The sequence below is a fragment of the Aethalodelphis obliquidens genome, unplaced genomic scaffold (assembly GCF_003676395.1).
Source record: "Aethalodelphis obliquidens isolate GAN/ISIS:26980383/991018 unplaced genomic scaffold, ASM367639v1 scaffold17, whole genome shotgun sequence".
Taxonomy (NCBI): Eukaryota; Metazoa; Chordata; class Mammalia; order Artiodactyla; family Delphinidae; genus Aethalodelphis; species Aethalodelphis obliquidens.
The window spans coordinates 25,045,168-25,062,234 of record NW_020837961.1 but is presented as its reverse complement, the minus strand read 5'-3'; the positions used below and the strand labels follow the sequence as shown (position 1 = coordinate 25,062,234).

At 37.1% G+C, this 17,067-nt stretch overlaps 1 protein-coding gene across 7 annotated transcripts in view; it reads left to right on the top strand.

The window, feature by feature from the left end:
* The window catches only part of SLC10A7 (solute carrier family 10 member 7), a 252,970-nt gene that overhangs the window by 40,729 nt on the left and 195,174 nt on the right, over window positions 1-17,067 (top strand). The window contains exon 5 of one of the 7 annotated variants that reach the window (XM_027117116.1): window positions 1,608-2,180. The exons of the other annotated variants lie outside the window; for them this stretch is intronic. Within the exon in view, the coding sequence (XP_026972917.1) occupies window positions 1,608-1,640 (33 nt within the window). The 3' untranslated portion in view covers window positions 1,641-2,180. Of the gene's footprint in view, window positions 1-1,607; window positions 2,181-17,067 lie in introns of those variants that run through there. 7 annotated transcript variants of the gene reach the window in all.

The window sequence follows — 17,067 nt, the reverse complement described above, 5'->3', positions numbered from 1 at the left end:
TTTGTCTCTAAATTTAAGTATGGAAGCAAGAATAAAATATTGGCTTCTTGCACAAAGAACTGGAGAGGAAACTATTTTTTTTCAGAGCAGAATTTGTTGTTACTTCCGTGACAAAGGGCGATCTGCGTTTTCACTCTTTCCACCTGTGTTTCTCTCACTGGCTACCATTGTGAACACCATTTGCTATCACCAGAGGCTGCTTATTTGTCTTTTTTTTTTTCTCTTTTATTTATTTGCCTTTATTTTATGCTGAATTTATTTCCAGGCCATAAGTTTTTGTTTTTTCAGTTTCTTCTGGGATATCTTTTTCTCCTGTGTAACCTCTTCTTCTGCTTTAGGAACAACCTGCTGTGTTTCAGTGAGAGTCAGCTCAGCGTGGCAGGGAAAGCTTATGCACGTGTTGTCTGTAGGTTCTGTGCCGAGGCTGTGTTCACCTGGATGTGCTCAGTGATCAGAGAATCTGCTTCTAGGCCCTGTAGTTCAGCATTACTCTCTGCTTTTTTAAGCATGTGCAGTAAAAAGTCAGCACTCTTTGTGTGCCATCGTCCCTGCGTCCAGCTCCTCTGTCTGGCCTGGGCACACCTACCAACTCCACCATTGTAACCACAGCGTGGCACACATTGCTTCTGTAAAGTGACGTCCTTCACATACTTGGTGGCTTTTCAGATATGCATACCCTTCATGGCCTGGGTGGTTTCATGAGCGTTCTTAAAGTGAACACAAAGATTTGAACCTCTTGACTTGTATGACTCTGTGGGGTTTTCTGGGTCACATGAATAGTGAACCATTTTCAGAGGTCACCTCGCCGCTTAGGGGAAGAGGAAGCTCTGTTTTCCTATTTTGAACGCAAGTTGTCAGCTATGACGACTATATCATAAATATTTCTCAGCCCCAGTTAATGGCTTACTTTAAGTAAGTAGTATTCAAGAGTAACAAAACACCTCCCAGTACCACAATATTAGTCAGTTCCTTGGAGTTGGTTATATGGCAAGATTTGATCTGAGGGAATGAGAGTCTTAGTTCCAGGACTGAGGTCCAGTGGTAGAAGTAGCACTCCACCCTTTGTAGCCCAGGGGGCGGTTCTTTTTTTTTTTTAATTTATTTATTTTGTTTTTATTTATTTATTATTTTTGGCTGCGTTGGGTCTTCATTGCTGCGTGCGGGCTTTCTCTAGTTGTGGCGAATGGGAGCTACTCTTCGTTGCGGTGCACGGGCTTCTCGTTGCAGTGGCTTCTCTTGTTGCGGAGCACAGGCTCTAGGCACACGGGCTTCAGTAGTTGTAGCACGCGGGCTCAGTAGTTGTGGCTTGAGGGCTCTAGAGCACAGGCTCAATAGTTGTGGTGCACGGGCTTAGCTGCTCCGCGGCACGTGGGATCTTCCCGGACCAGGGCTTGAACCCGTGTCCCCTGCACTGGCAGGCGGATTCTTAACCACTGCACCACCAACGAAGCCCCCAGGGGGGGCTGTTCTTGTTTCTCTCTTTCCCCTCATCCGCAAGACACACAGACTCATGTACACACACACACACACACACACACACACACACACGTAAAATAGGGATTTGCTAAGGAGAAGACAAAAAGGTAACCCCTCTTTTTATCTTTCAGAAGTTACCAACGTTGCTGACCATGAACCTGTGAATGCCTTCACCTTGGGTTGCTCCACTGACATTTGGGGCACTCATCTCACTCCCTGCCCACCTTCTTTGCCTCCTCTCCCCCTCCCATAACTTATGAACCATTGCTGTGTGTATCAGCTCTTCGTGGGGCATTTCTCCCACAACACTGTGTACAGAGATGTGTTTAATTATGTTTTTAAAAATTCGATATTATCAAATTTGAGGAGGTGAAGAGTGTGGGTTTTCTAGTTCCTGCTTTTTATCTATTCACTTGATCTTCTCATTCATAGATTTCTTTTTTTATGACCTTCTCCTCTACCCTGTCATATTTTCTCTTTTTCTTCATCTTTTACTTTTCTTAACTCTGTTTCAGCATTCTGCCTACAGCTTTCTAAGATGGGTTCTGATTTGAAATAAGAACTAAGTTGTTAATAGCAGGCAATTAAGACCTATATTAAAAAATTCTTTTAATAACTTAATGCATAATGATTCAGTACTTGAGTGGGCTTGGAGGGAGTAATCTATAAAACTTTTTGTGATGGGATTATGTGCTAAATAAAAATGCTTGCAATATAACTCAAGTTGGCTTTGTTAGAATGTGATGATAATATGCATTTTAATTCCTCTTAATTTTAAGAGCTTTGAGGTTAAAGGTAGAATCTTAAACTTTTCTTTTTAATTTATGATGGTCTGAAAGATCTTAAGAGCTCCTGACTTACTTACCTTTTTACTTGCTTGCTAAATTTCTTTAGTTTTAATTTAAAGTTGTATTTATCCTCACCTGAGGTTTGGAGTAATAGCCTTGGAACATCTGTTTACTGTTTAAAGTGGTGGTCTTTGACTTTTAAGTTGCCTGAGAGTCTGAGGTTGCAAAGTGATAGGATTAGATCTTAGCAAATGGGAAGGTCCTTTCTCCAGTGGCAAGTGTAGGGTAGCATGCTTCTAGAGAGGGCAGTCCTGGAAGGAAAGTTATGGTTTTTTTTTTTTTTAATTAAAAAAAAATTATTTATTTTTGGCTGTGTTGGGTCTTCATTGCTGCACGTGGACTTTCTCTAGTTGTGCTGAGCAGGGGCTACTCTTCCTTGAGGTGTGCAGGCTTCTCATTGTGGTGGCTCCTCTTGTTGTGGATCATGGGCTCTAGAGCGCAGGCTCAGTAGTTGTGGCGCACGGGCTTAGTTGCTCCGCAGCATGTGGGATCTTTCCAGATCAGGCCTCGAACCCGTGTCCCCTACATTGGCAGGCAGATTCTTAACCACTGCGCCGCCAGGGAAGCCCCAGGAAAGTTATGTTTTGAATACAAATGATCAGTTCTTGAATCCTTGTGACTTCTAACTCTATTACTAAAATAAAAAAAAATGTTTTTAAGAAGTTGTAGAAAATTATGTATTGTCATATCCAGTATGAGCAGTTGACTGAAGAGAAATGTTTACAGTGGAGTAGTTTTCCTTTTTCAAGTAAGATTTACATGATTCACTATGAAATGAAACTACAGCCCATAGATAATCAGATACCTAAGAATAATGTTTGGGAAGCTGGGTTTCCTGAAGATATGAGACTTAGTTATTTTAGCCTGGGGATTTTGCCTGGGGAAAAATGTATGTGCCTCAACAGCTGAAGGGCTATTCAGGAAGAAACAAAGTAAAATGGCATCTATTTTAACGTGTAATTTCGATATTTCATACTTAATCTTATCCTTGGCAGAAATGTCAGAATATACTAGCTGCAAACCGTCTCTGAAGCCGTATCTACACTATCAAATTGAACTGGGTAAAGTCTTTAAGAATCAAGTAGTTTTCCACGGGGAGAAGAGGGTCCTTTCTAGGTAATTCTCTGCTGGGAAGGGACTACTCTAGTAGAATAAAAATGAAGATGTGGTGTATTTCAAATATAGGAACATATAGCCTAAAGGAATGGCTGCAGGGAGGAGGGGAAGGAGATTTTAAACTTTGGTGTATCATGGTTTGTTTTGCATTATTTTCTATTTCTACTTATTCCCACTTAAATTTGAAATAGCACTTTCTTTCATTTATGCTTAGGTTTTTGTCTTTTTTTTTTTTAACCTCATCCAAAATTGAATGTCTCATGCTAGAAATGATACTACAATTCTGTCCCTTATTGCCTTCTCTACCATTCTTTAGAGGCTGAATTATTCTAGCTGTATAACTTGCTGTTTAAGTTAAAATCAAGTTCTTACTAATGGAATAGCTAGATTTCTATTTTCTATAAATGCTTTTCTTTTGTTTATGCTAGAGTAGAAACATACTCCTTGAAGGAATTAAAATGGTAAAGTCTAGGCTGCCATTTATTCTGTCACCACATGGCTGTAGTTTATTGTTGTTTAATCAAAAATCAAGTTTCTGTACTTAATGACTTGGAAGATGCATTACATTTTGTCAAAATATAAGAATTTATGAAGAATAAAGAGCCTCTGGAATCCCCAAAAGATCAAGGAGGGGATGTGTATAATTTTGCTGTTTAACACATATATAAGCATTAATATTTATTATTGAGTTTAGTATTTTGTATTTACACTCCCATCAACGTATAATATATTATAGCGTATTGTTTAGAGGCTGTTAAACAGCTCACGATTTATTCACAGAAGAGGAAAAAAACATGTTAGGTTTTTCTTTTTCCTCTCTTTTATTTGAATTTTCCCTAGGTTGTTTGGTAAAGAGCAAACAGATTTCCTCCTGATGAGGGAACTTACATTATATAAAACCTGGTCTGGTATGTGTGCAAGTAATCAAAGAACTGACAAGTTGCTGCATGGTCACCGTCATCTGTTAATGTAATGCACACACTGTTCATGCTAAGGTAACAGAGGTAACCTTGACAGTGAAAATCCGTGGCATGTGCAGATATGACCCTGATACTTAATTTTTACTTAATTATTAGAATACACATAAAGCACATCAGGTTGGTTGGCTTAAACAATAGTATTAGTTCCGTATCATTTAAAATTCATAGAAATGTTAGATAAATGCACTTTTGTTTGACTAGAGGATTCATTTTTTATTAAAATAGCCATTAAAAACCCCAAAACATAACATTTCTAGAAACTCAACTTTTTTAAGAAATACTTGACCAGTAGAAAATGCTTCTCTAGCCAAATTGGTAGTGTCGTGATCTTTTAAATAGCATTATTTGGAATGCTTCTAAAAGTACTTTTTCATGTATTAAATTAAATGTCAAATTATGCACCTTCCTTGCAACCTTTTTAAGGAGAAATTTCATCAAAGAATGAGACTACTGTGTTTAATTCACTGAGGTGAACTATAATTTCAAACATATGTTTATGACGTGATAAGGGTGATCTTGTGTAATGTATAAATAATATCTTTTTAGTGGAATATACCCCTGGGCTTTTCCTTATTTGATAGATATTGTGGCTTGGAAAGAAAACCACACATAGAGTAAATCAAAGACTCCGGGAACTGAGCAGCATTAAATCAAAACATGCTTGGGTTAGAATTAAGAAAAACTACATTTCGAGAAGACATGGGGATAGGATTCCCCCCAACTCTGTCCCCTCGAGGAAATAGAGATGGCAGCCTTTCAGGTCTTCCCCACACCTCTAGTCCTCTGTATTGATGAGGAAAGAATCTTTCGACAACTGGTGACCAAGCAGTTAGCTTTACCAACCTGGCCTCTTGTATTTGAAATTTGGTTTTCATTCTCATTCCTGCCTACTGCAGTGATATGGCCTTTGGACAACTAGACTTTCAAAAGTTAAAAGGCAATAAGTCAGTCCCCTGGAAACGATGCAGAAACATAGATTCAAATCGTAAATAAGGAAATGCATTGAGTACATTAAATAGACATAGAAAAATGGATTTCTGTCTTTTGTAGTAAGGTAATTGGGCACCACTGCTTGGCAGGAGCTGGTGCTATTGAGCCCGCTGTGGCTGCCACAGGTTGATAGGCAGGTGATCAGGCAGCTTCCACCAGGGTCTGCACAGGAGGCCTACCTAATATGCTGTCTGCCCTAAGGGCCTATGGGAACACAGTTGGATTATTATGTTAATGCATGAGCCTGCTGCCCTCTTCCTATCCCAGCTGGGTTCCCTGTTGTTAGGAACTGCTTTGCACTGACAGTGGAGTAATATGCTTCATGATTGAAAGGGCAAAGGGGCTTGGAAGGAAAAAAAAAAAGAATAGACCTGCGCAGATATGTAAATGAAGGAAGGCAATCTGTAGGAAGATTTCACTCTAAGTGTAGAGAGAAAGTTTTTTACAAAGTACTTTCTCTCATAGCACAATGAGTGGTTTTACTCATTTCTTAATTAATTTCTGGGCTTGCTTTCCCCTAACACTGGTATATACAGCACAGGCAATGTTTTCCAAAATAGGCACTTAGGTTGATTTGTTTTCAACTAAGATGCTCTAACACATTGGTACCCAGGTAGAGTGCTGACAGTAATGCATTTTTTCGCACCTTCATTATTCTTTAATACTCGTCCCTTAGTTATTGCACTATATTTTATAGAAAAGTTATTTTTTTAAGATGCTGAAGGATTTATATTTTGTGTTGACATCACTTTTATTTCTCTTTATTTTTGATGCAGCTTTAGGAAACTTCCTAAACCTATCTTTTGGGAGTAGGTAGGGGTCGATGTGAGGAAATGATTGAATGAGCTGGAGGGATATTTTGGTGGGTTATGAGTTTGATATGAGTAGGGGTTCAAATTGCAGTAGCATTTTGTTTTCAGTTGAGATTTTTATTTTTATTTTTAAAAAATTTATTTGTTTATTTTATTTTTGGCTGCATTGGGTCTTCGTTGTTTCGCGTGGACTTTCTCTAGTTGCAGAAAGCGGGGGCTACTCTTCGTTGCGGTGCGCGGGCTTCTCATTGCAGTGGCTTCTCCTGTTGCAGAGCATGGGCTCTAGGCATGCGGGCTTCAGTAGTTGTGACTCACGGGCTGTAGAGCGCAGGCTCAGTAGTTGCAGCGCACAGGCTTAGTCGCTCCACGGCATGTGGGATCTTCCCAGACCAGGCCTCAAACCCGTGTCCCCTGAATTGGCAGGCAGATTCTTAACCACTTCGCCACCAGGGAAGCCCTCAGTTGAGGTTTTTAATGTTGCCATTGTAACATAATAAAAAGAGTATGGGCTTTGGTGTCTCTAGACCTATACAAATCCCAGCTCTACTCATTACTAGCCGTCTAACTTTAGATAAATTACTTTACCACTCATCTACCTCACCTGTAAAATGGGTGTGATATGAATTTTAAATGAGAGGATAATGAATATAAATCATTTAGTCTGACCTAGAGTGAGTACTCACAAATGCTTGCCATAATAATGATACTTAATTGCCATCATAACAGTAATAATTTTCAGTTATTAGATGATTATTTTAATATGTATGGCTCTATACTTTCAATAGATTTCAATGGATTGAAGATTTTTTATCTTTCTCCTAGATTATCTACCTTTTTATCACCAAACCTCACCAAGTGGGAGTAACTTTAGCTTCAACCAGAATTTGAGACAGAAAATTATTCAGATAGACATTATTTAACTGAAAGGGTTAATGCTAGAATATGCTCTTAAACAATTAGTTTTATAATAAGTCATCCTTCAAATGTGAAAGAATATTGAATGGAAAAGAAAATCTAATTGGGCCAGTGTTCTAGACAGTTCTGGAGGTACTTTTAGTGTTTGCCTAAATTCGGGAAAGTTTCCAAATATTCTTGTATGTGTAACTTTCTAATACATACATTTAAACTAGCTTAAAATGGCAGTATATAATTGGGAACTATTTTAAATATATCTCTTGTGTTTATTACTTAGCACCATACCTGTTGCACGAGATGACTGTGTAAAGATGATCTGTGCACAGTGCCTGACACACATGGAGGGATTGGGAGATGGTGGTCACTGATATTAGTGGTAGTGCATGTTCCATACTGACAGACCAGCCTGTGTTTGTAACTTTCCAGATTAAAAAGGAGGAACTTCAGGGAGATTCTCAAGGTCAACAAGTGCAGAAAGTCTGGGTCTAGTATAGGCTCTTCAGGCTAGTAAGACAGTTACCATATATATCTGGTGAAAAAGGGTCTACATGATTCTTTGTAATTTTTTCAAATCACTTTACTATCCCATTGAAAACTTTGTTAAAGTTTAAGATAGGTACCTTGTGTTATATTAGCAAAAAGATTCTTTTCTAAAAAGGTAATTGTGCATTTACATACACAGAATAAAGGGAGAAGGAACCAGTTCTAAGCAATCCTTTGTGGTTATAGCAAAATTTTATAACATGTTTTCACATTGTGGGTAATGTGTTATATATGTTATATGTAATGTGTTTTATGTATGGGGTGTGTGTAGAAGCAATAAGACCATGAGGTAAGTAGAGAAATAGTCGAAGGATTACCCCTTTCTTTACATCCTTGTTTTCCCACCAACCAACAGTTCAGGCTGTGTACACTGCCTGTTGTCAGCACACAGTTATACATCTGCCCCAGACATAGCCACTGTGCACAGAAAGAAGCCCATCACAGAGTAAATAACAAACTGTTTGTTTTTTTTTTAAATTTATTTTTATTTATTTATTTTTGCTGTGCTGGGTCTGAGTTTCTGTGCGAGGGCTTTCGCTAGTTGTGGCAAGCAGGAGGCCACTCTTCATCGCGGTGCGTGGGCCTCTCACTATCGCGGCCTCTCTTGTTGCAGAGCACAGGCTCCAGATGCGCAGGTTCAGTAGTTGTGGCTCACGGGCCTAGTTGCTCCGTGGCATGTGGGATCCTCCCAGACCAGGGCTCGAACCCGTGTCCCCTGCATTAGCAGGCAGATTCTCAACCACTGCGCCACCAGGGAAGCCCAATAACAAACTGTTTTAAAGGAAGTCGACTTTGAAGAAAATCTATGCAGTCTATTTGTTTTAAATAAACATTTGTCCAATGCCTGCTTTTCTCTAAAGGAGCTTTGGATTTGATACATCCTATACTCCCTTGTAGGTTGAAATATTCTTGAGGACAGGGGTCACAGCTTATATTTTAAAAAAGGAATCCCAGTTCCTTATACACAGAAAGAATTCATCAAATACTTGTTGACCAGATAACTGGGTTGGTTTTGAAGGTAATACTCAGATTTTAAGTCCATGGATCTGAGCATTCCTTGCTTTCTCTTACCTTTCCTTAGTACTGCTTTCAAGGAAGCATTATCCATGTGCCCTCTGGCAGCTTCATGAAGCTGCTGACTGAGTTCAATTTTCAACCTTTCTGACGCCGGTGTTAACTTCTCCTGACCACCTTCCTACCTCTACCGGCCACGTGCGCCTCCTTACCCCCTCCCCACATTGTTATTTTATCAGAGGTGCAAGAAAGGCTAGAGGTGGAGAAATGATGACTGGATTGAGATTCACTTCATAGAAAGATGCAAAGATCTTGCCGGATGGGTTGGTTTCTGTTCTCCTGGAAGCCATTAGCTTCTCCAGTGACCTGCCGTCCCTCTGGCTGTGTTCCCCATTCAGCCTTTGGCTTTCGGGAGACTTTATGAGCACTGTGAACGATTAGTTTATTCCAAACCCCAATCCTAATTAGAATTGTTAGGACCCACTCTGCTATAAAGGTTCATTTCCACCTCTTCTCCCAACCCCAATCCAGGACTTCTTTCAGGTTTTTACCCCAAAAGTGGTAAAAAAAAATTTTTTTGTTGAATATTTTCTGAGGTCTGACAAATCTCTAAATATTACCAAAGAATTTTACATAACAGGTTATAATTTTAAAACACAGTGAGTTATGTTGTAAAAAAATAAACACTGTATTGTTTTTTAACATCTTTATTGTAGTATAATTGCTTTACAATGTTGTGTTAGTTGCTGCTGTATAACAAAGTGAATCAGCTATACATATACATTTATCCCCATATCCCCTCCCTCTTGCGTCTCCCTCCCACCCTCCTTATCCCATCCCTCTAGGTGGTCGCAAAGCACAGAGCTGATCTCCCTGTGCCATGCGGCTGCTTCCCACTAGCTATCTATTTTACGTTTGGTAGTGTATGTATGTCCATGCCACTCTCTCACTTTGTCCCAGCTTCCCTTTCCCCCTCCCGGGTCCGCAAGTCCATTCTCTACGTCTGCGTCTTTATTCCTGTCCTGCCCCTAGGTTCTTCAGAGCCATTTTTTTTTTTTTTTAGATTCCATGTATATGAAACACTGCATTTTTAAAAAGGCTGGCTTGCCTCACATCCCAATGTTCATCCTTCCTTCTTTTTTTCGACCTTAAGTTGTTTGTCTCTATTTTTTCATATTTACCAGAAATTTTATCTCTATTTCTGGATTTCTAATTTGGCAAGTCATTGATTAATGGTTCTTACCACTTAATAATATGATAATATTGACGATATTATATATATGTAATATAATAATATAACATATATAATAATAACTAATCTTTATTAAGCATTTACGGTGCTAATACTTTACATGAATTGTCTGATTTAATTCTTACTTAGTACTCACAAGTAGATACTAATATTACACCTGTTTTTGAGATGAGGAAACAGGCATGAGATGGAAAACTGATCTTGTTGGAGGAACCTCTGGCTTTGGTGCTGGATTCGGACCTAGGTCAGGGTCTACTGCCCTCTTGTGTGTGCCTGTATATCTCATGGCTATTTTAGGTGGTAAACTACGTACGGAAAACATAGCCCTCTTCTCCCACCTGTCTCCCTTCAGTCTTTGGGTTCTGTCTGTATCTATTTTTGCACAGGAGGTTGTGTCACATTAGGCATAATCACGTCACATAGGTCTAGGAGGATGGATCATGGATAAATAAAAGGAAAACCACGCTAGTAGGGTTTTTTTACCCCTACTTTTCCGGGTTGACTGGGTAGGCAGCTTAGTAACTTGGTATTATCTCATAATGATGATCTCAAAGGAAAAACTATGAGCTAGGCTAACTAGTCCCTCTTTTACTAGCAAAGCTCGACAGCAAATGTTGTGTGGGTAGTAAATAGCTAATAGGAAGCTGACAGTTGAAGGGAATGAAGTTTGTATTAGTTTCCTTAAAGATGAACCTCACCTTGGATGTAACAATCTGCTAAGTGCACAGACAGACCTTGAAGAGAAAAGTTATCAAAAGGAAACCGGGTATAAGTTAATAAGTCAGATCTTGACTTCCTGATAAGGCCTGTCCTGTTTGCCGGACACTGATTGAAAAGGCAGTGAAGTAAGCCTGGCTTTCAGCAAGCTTTTGGATTTTGCAGAAAGAGCCCTGAGAGTCCCAAGAATGAAACTTTTTGAATCACTTTATCCAGGCTCCTAACCAGAGAGGAAGGTGTCTGCTGGGGCTCCTGAAATCCCAGCGGCCTGTTTGAGAGGATTCTAGTTAAAATGGACAATTGAAAACAGGTGCTTTGTCCTAGGCTTTCTTCCTAAGGTCTTACATTTATGATACTGTCCTTTTACAAGAGCATGTGTTTAGGAGTCCCAATGTCATCACTGATTCATTGCACTTATTTCTCTCAACCACTTGACTTCCCTGAGCCTTATTTTTCACAATCTATGAAATGGAATAATACCTCATAGGGTTCTTTTGGGGTTTATGTGAAATATCACTTATTGTTTGGCACATAGAAGATGCTCAGAAAAGGTCAGCTTTTTTTTTTTTTTCTGCTTATGAATTGCTATTTTGAAGGAAAAGTAAAGTAAAAGAAGTCATTTCACTATAAATTCCTGGGTCAGAAAACAGGTTTGATCTCCTGATCTTATAGAATATTTTGCATCATCTCTCCTTTAAGACCCTGTGAGCTCCTGATGTAGGGGAAAAAATGAAATTTAGTTTGGTTAATGAAAACTCTTAGAAGGTAGTTTTTAAACTGTGATGAAGCTAGGTTAAATGGTAGCCAAGTGAGGCCATTTCCAGGGGTCTTGGAGGTGAAACAATTTGTTTTTGTACTTGTATCTGTACTTTTACTCTTAAATCTCATTTCTAGTCCCTTGGGTTCCATAATAAAGTCTTCAGTACTGTACAGTTTTATTAAACATCTTTTTTGGACTCCAATTTGCATTTCAGATAATATAACAAAATGCATGTGTTTCAAGTATTCACTGCCTAATTGTGATTAAAACATGTAATCCCTCAAAAGATGTTAATTGCAATTTAAATTCATGCTGAATTTAATTGAGTTGGGGATTAGAAAGTAGATGTAAGGAGTAGTTAAGGGAATACATTTTGAAAAAGCATCCATATTTTTTCTGAAAAATGTAAGCCTCTCTCAAGTTTAAGGTTAGAAAGATAAAGGACATATGGAAGAGAAGGGGAGGAAGCAGGTTAAAGGACATATTAGAAAAATTTTCAAACTGTGTTCACAATATGGGTCTTGAATTTAAGCTACTTGTGTTTAAAGAAGGAGGGGTGGTTTGAGTAGCCTTCTCATTTATATCCCTAGAGTCTTCCAGTACATATTAACTTGCTTGGTGTCTGATAAAGACTTCAGTTAACCTGAGCTCTTTAAGAACTGCCGAGAATGATTGGGAAGGAAGTCGATAGAAACAGAGATCTTTCAATTCACCTGTTACCTGATGCTTCAATTTTCCTTACAATATTCTGGTCAAGGGGGTGTCTTAGGAATAATTAGGTGTAATAGACACTTTGTGCATAGACAGTTCAGATTTAAGCAGTGCTTTTCTATGATAACTTCATTATATTAATGGAAATAAAGAGTAGTATTGGAAGAAAGACAAATACCTTATTTTTTCCCCCTAATTTCTATAGAATACTAAAATTTGAGATTTAAGGTCTTATAAATGTTGAGCAGTCATATGTCTATGATTGGGAGAAGGAAGTATAGCAATTAATTATTTGATATTGAATTTGAAAACAGTTTTTCAAAAGGAATAACATTGTGCCTCATTTTATTCTTAAAATTTCCCAAGAACACATTTTATTTTGTTTTAATATTTATTTATTTGGTTGTGCCAGGTCTTAGTTGAGGCAGGCAGGCTACTTAGTTGCGGCTCACTGGCTTCTTAGTTGCGGCAGGTGGACTTCTGAGTTGTGGCTCACCGGCTCCTTAGTTGTGGCATGTGAACTCTTAGTTGTGGCATGCATGTGGGATCTAGTTCCCTGACCAGGGATGGAACCCCAGCCCCCTGCATTGGGAGTGCGGAGTCTTAACCACTGCACCATGAGGGAAGTCCCAAGAGTTTGTTTTAAGATAATCTAAACAGTTTTTTTGTTGTTGTTGTTTTTAATTTTCTGTTTTTATTTTAATTTATTCTTTTGGCCACGCCAACAAAAGAATTGTGGGATGGCTTGCGGGATCTTAGTTCCCCAACCAGGGATCAAACCTGGCCCCCCTGCAGTGGAAATATGGAGTTCTAACCACTGGACCGCCAGGGAATTCCCTAAACACAGTTCTAAATGCAATGGTATTATTCCTACTTTTAAGTCATTTCCTTATTTTCACATGTGTCTAGAAGAGGAAAATATTTACTTCATAAACCTGTTTTGAATGAGTCATACCATAGATGTGATACACAAACCACAGTGTGTATGTGTGTGTATGTTAGTTACACACATTGGCTACCTAATATTTATTGGACTTTATAAACATAATATAAAAAAAAAAATTTCAAAGACTTTCAGATTGTCTCTTAGTAGAAATATTTCATGTGAAAATTCAGGTGGGAAGCTCTGTCTTTGTTTCATTAGAAGTTGAACATCCTTAAAATAGAAACATGAATCTGACTTTACATCTGGAACAGAGTTCTTTGACTTTGTGCTATATTGTAAGGAGTATTTAAGGGAACACATTTTTTTAAATGAGTAAATACTAAACCCTGTTTTAAAGGAAATAAAAACTCTGTTTTTACTTAATGTACTATTTGTGACTTTAAGTATCTAAACCCTCATTCATTTTGCTTGCAACCTAAAATCATTCCATGTAAATGTCTTCATTTATTTGCAATTTAATTTCCCCAAAATGACTACTTTGATAATGACTGTCATGGTTTCTTTTTCTAATAACATAAAATTACTGTTATTCTCAATGAAATGATTATTTTCTTTCGGGTTAGATTCTCACTATCACATAAACATAATTTTTTTCACATAAACATAATTTTTGACCAGTGGCATATCAAAGGAAAGGATTACCATTCATTCACTGCCCTGAAGCACATTATATTGTGGCATTTCGAAGTCACATACAATATTCCAAAATGACTATATAGAATTTTATATTCTTGTACTGTTTAAAAAATTTTTAATAACTTGTTTTTTTCTTATTACAAAAGCAGTATGTATTCCTAGTGGATAATCGAGAAAATACAGCTAAACAAAACAAAGAAATATCATAATCCCACTGGTCTGACAACCATAGGGATATTTGAATGTGTATTTTCCAGACCTTTTAATCTGTACATATATTTAATAAAATGAGATCATATAATATACACCATTTTGTAATCCTATTTGTCCACCTAACAATACATTGTGAACATTGTGAACAGGGTTCTAAAACATTCTTTTTAAAGGCTACTGACCATTCTCATGTGTGGCTGTGCAATGGTTCATTTCAGCCCTGGATAACTTTTGCTATTAAAAAATAATAATAATGTTAAAATGAAGATCCTTTTAGTAATCTTTTCTTGTATCTGTATTATTTTCTTAGATAAATTTTTTAAAGTGGAATTCCTGGATTAAGGGGTGTGTATGGACATTTTTAAGGTTTTACTACTTACCGCAGCACATCCAGTATGGTTACAAAGGACGCAAAGTGTCTTTTCCCTGAACTCTGATCAGTCATCAGCATTATTAATTTTTTAATTCTTTGCTCATTTGATATTTTCTTCCACACGACTTTCGTTTTTCTCTTCCCATTACAGATTGGTCCATGTTGTAAAGATGAGGAGTCCATGTAATATTTTATAGAACAGTGTATTTAATAAATATTCTCATTTCATCCTCCCCAGTCCTCTCCCAATTTCTACTGCTCATATCTTAGAGTAAAATCTTGAGGGCAACATTTAAAAAGTTGTTCTATTTCTTTTATTTCAATCAAAAGAAAGACACAGTGTGGTTGCTGAATGAGTTGTTTAACTAGATCTCTAACCATGTTATAAATGGTTCCTGTAGAAGGATCTGGGGACAAGACCTTTAAGCTTTTTTTTTTTTTTAATCACATCTTTAGATCTCGAAGAATCTGAACTTATATAAGAATGTTTGGGCTGCTGTTATTACAGTGAAACCTTCTTAGAGTATCTTCTCAGGTAATTTTTTTTAGAGAAAGTCACTTACAGACATAAAACATTTGACCAAAAGAAAGCCTCAGGTTGTCAGAGTTACTTATACACTGTTGTTCAGCTGGGCCTCTTTATTAAATCATCTCTTGGCAGTCCATTAGTTGTGGTGCTACAGCTATTGTATGGCCCACTAAGCTAATATACCTTCAATCACTAACAGAAGGATAACCTTAAAAAAAATTTGAAGTCGATTTAGTGCTTCACTGCTTGCTGACCAGTGTTTTACGCTTTAGTGTGTCTATATATTCCATTCCGTGTATTTTTGATATTCACATAGATCTTATCTACATAATATATTAGAATCAAATAAACATTAATGGCCTAGAGAAGGAAGAGTGTTTGGGAGCTCTTATAACCCCAGCTTGGCCACTGCCAGAAACTGTGTGATCTTGAGCAAGTCACTTCCCATGCTGGGCTTCTGTCCAAACCTTACATGTAAAATTTAGGAAATTGGGAAGATACTGGCTGATATTTGTTCCTGCATCACTCTATTATTTGTAGAAAATATAAATTACATTCTGCTGAATGTAACACATTGAAACATTTTTAACCTCATTGATGCTTTTATAGGAAATAAAAAGAATTGCTCTATTCTGCCCCCCCATAAAAGTTTGAGTAACTAGAATAAAAAAAAAATCCAATTATTCAATGGTAAATGATATAGAAGAAAGCTCACTTAAAGTCAACTAACTTTAAAAATAGAATTAGCATTTAGTAATAATTACTGAAAAATATTAGTTTTTAGTTTGAAAAAATGGAACTGTAAATTATGGAAATAAGCTTATTTTTTAATTTGTTGAACAAAATTCAGGTTATATTATAACTGTCTGCTAATTCTTGGAGTGAATGAAGAAAGAATCAAGTGTTGTTTTGGAGGGCAGGGATCAATGTATTTCTCGCAAGGAATTGTATGATGATGACATGACGTCACATCTTTTTCTCCTGTTTATTTTTGTAACACAATCATAAAGATACAAATTTGCAAAAAAAAAAAAAAATTGAGGCTTCGTCAATTTTCACAAGTGCTCTCACTTAAAAAAATATTTCGATTACTCTCCTTTTAATACCTATCCTGTCATTTTTTTCTCACTTGTCATTGACTTTGTTCTGATTTCACTGACTAATGAAATCCTGCATCTTCTATAGGACTTGCAATTATATTTAGCAACCTATTTGTGTTTTATTTGTGTTGTATTGTCAGGTGGCTTAAAGTACCAGACAATTGGTGAGAGTAAACCAACGAAAGCTGAGGTACAGAGATAGATATTGTTGCGAAGTAGTTGGGGTGTGAGTGTGGGAGGAGAAAATATTTTCTTGAGAATCATTTTAGAAATGGTCATTTCATTTGTGAGTCTCTGGTTTCCCTGTACAACCTAAACCTAAATTCTTCAGGGACTTGGAGAATGAATACTTGTATGATGAGGGCTTGCTGGGCCTTTTGTATATGAGATTTTCTATGGTTGTAGAATACCCAGGGGGTCTATATTTCATCTTATTTAATCCTCACAAAAATTTTACGAAGTGGATGTTGTTATTCCCATTTAATGAAGTGAAGAAACTGAGATTTAAAGAGTTTTCATAGCTGAGTATGTGATCAGGTTGTTTTTAAACTAAGTCTTCTGACTTCATTATCATTGCTTTTTCTACTTTTTCAGAGATGTCTCTGTGATTATTTTATTTTATTTTATTTTTACCATTTCTTTTTTTAAAATTAATTTTTATTGGAGTCTAGCTGATTTACGTTGTGTTAGTTTCAGGTGTACAGCAAAGTGAATCAGTTATACATAAACATATATCCACACTTTTTTAGAGCCTATTCCCATATAGGTCATTACAGAGTATTGAGGAGAGTTTCCTGTGCTATACAGTAGGTTCTCACTAGTTATCTATTTTATAAATAGTAGTGTGTATATGTCAATCCCAATCTCCCAATTTATCCCTCCCCCCGTTTTCCTCTTGGTAACCATAGGTTTGTTTTCTACGTCTGTGACTCTTACTTTTGTTTTGTAAATAGGTTCATTTGTACCATTTTTGTCTCTGATGATTTTAAATTAAAACAGTTATTTAACATGATATCTTTATCATCTTTAAAACAAGGATATCTGTTTTGAATATCAGATAAGCCCATAGAGTCTTTAAGTATCCACATTATGTTAATGTTTAAAACAATGACTTGGAAAGACATTTTTACAAATTA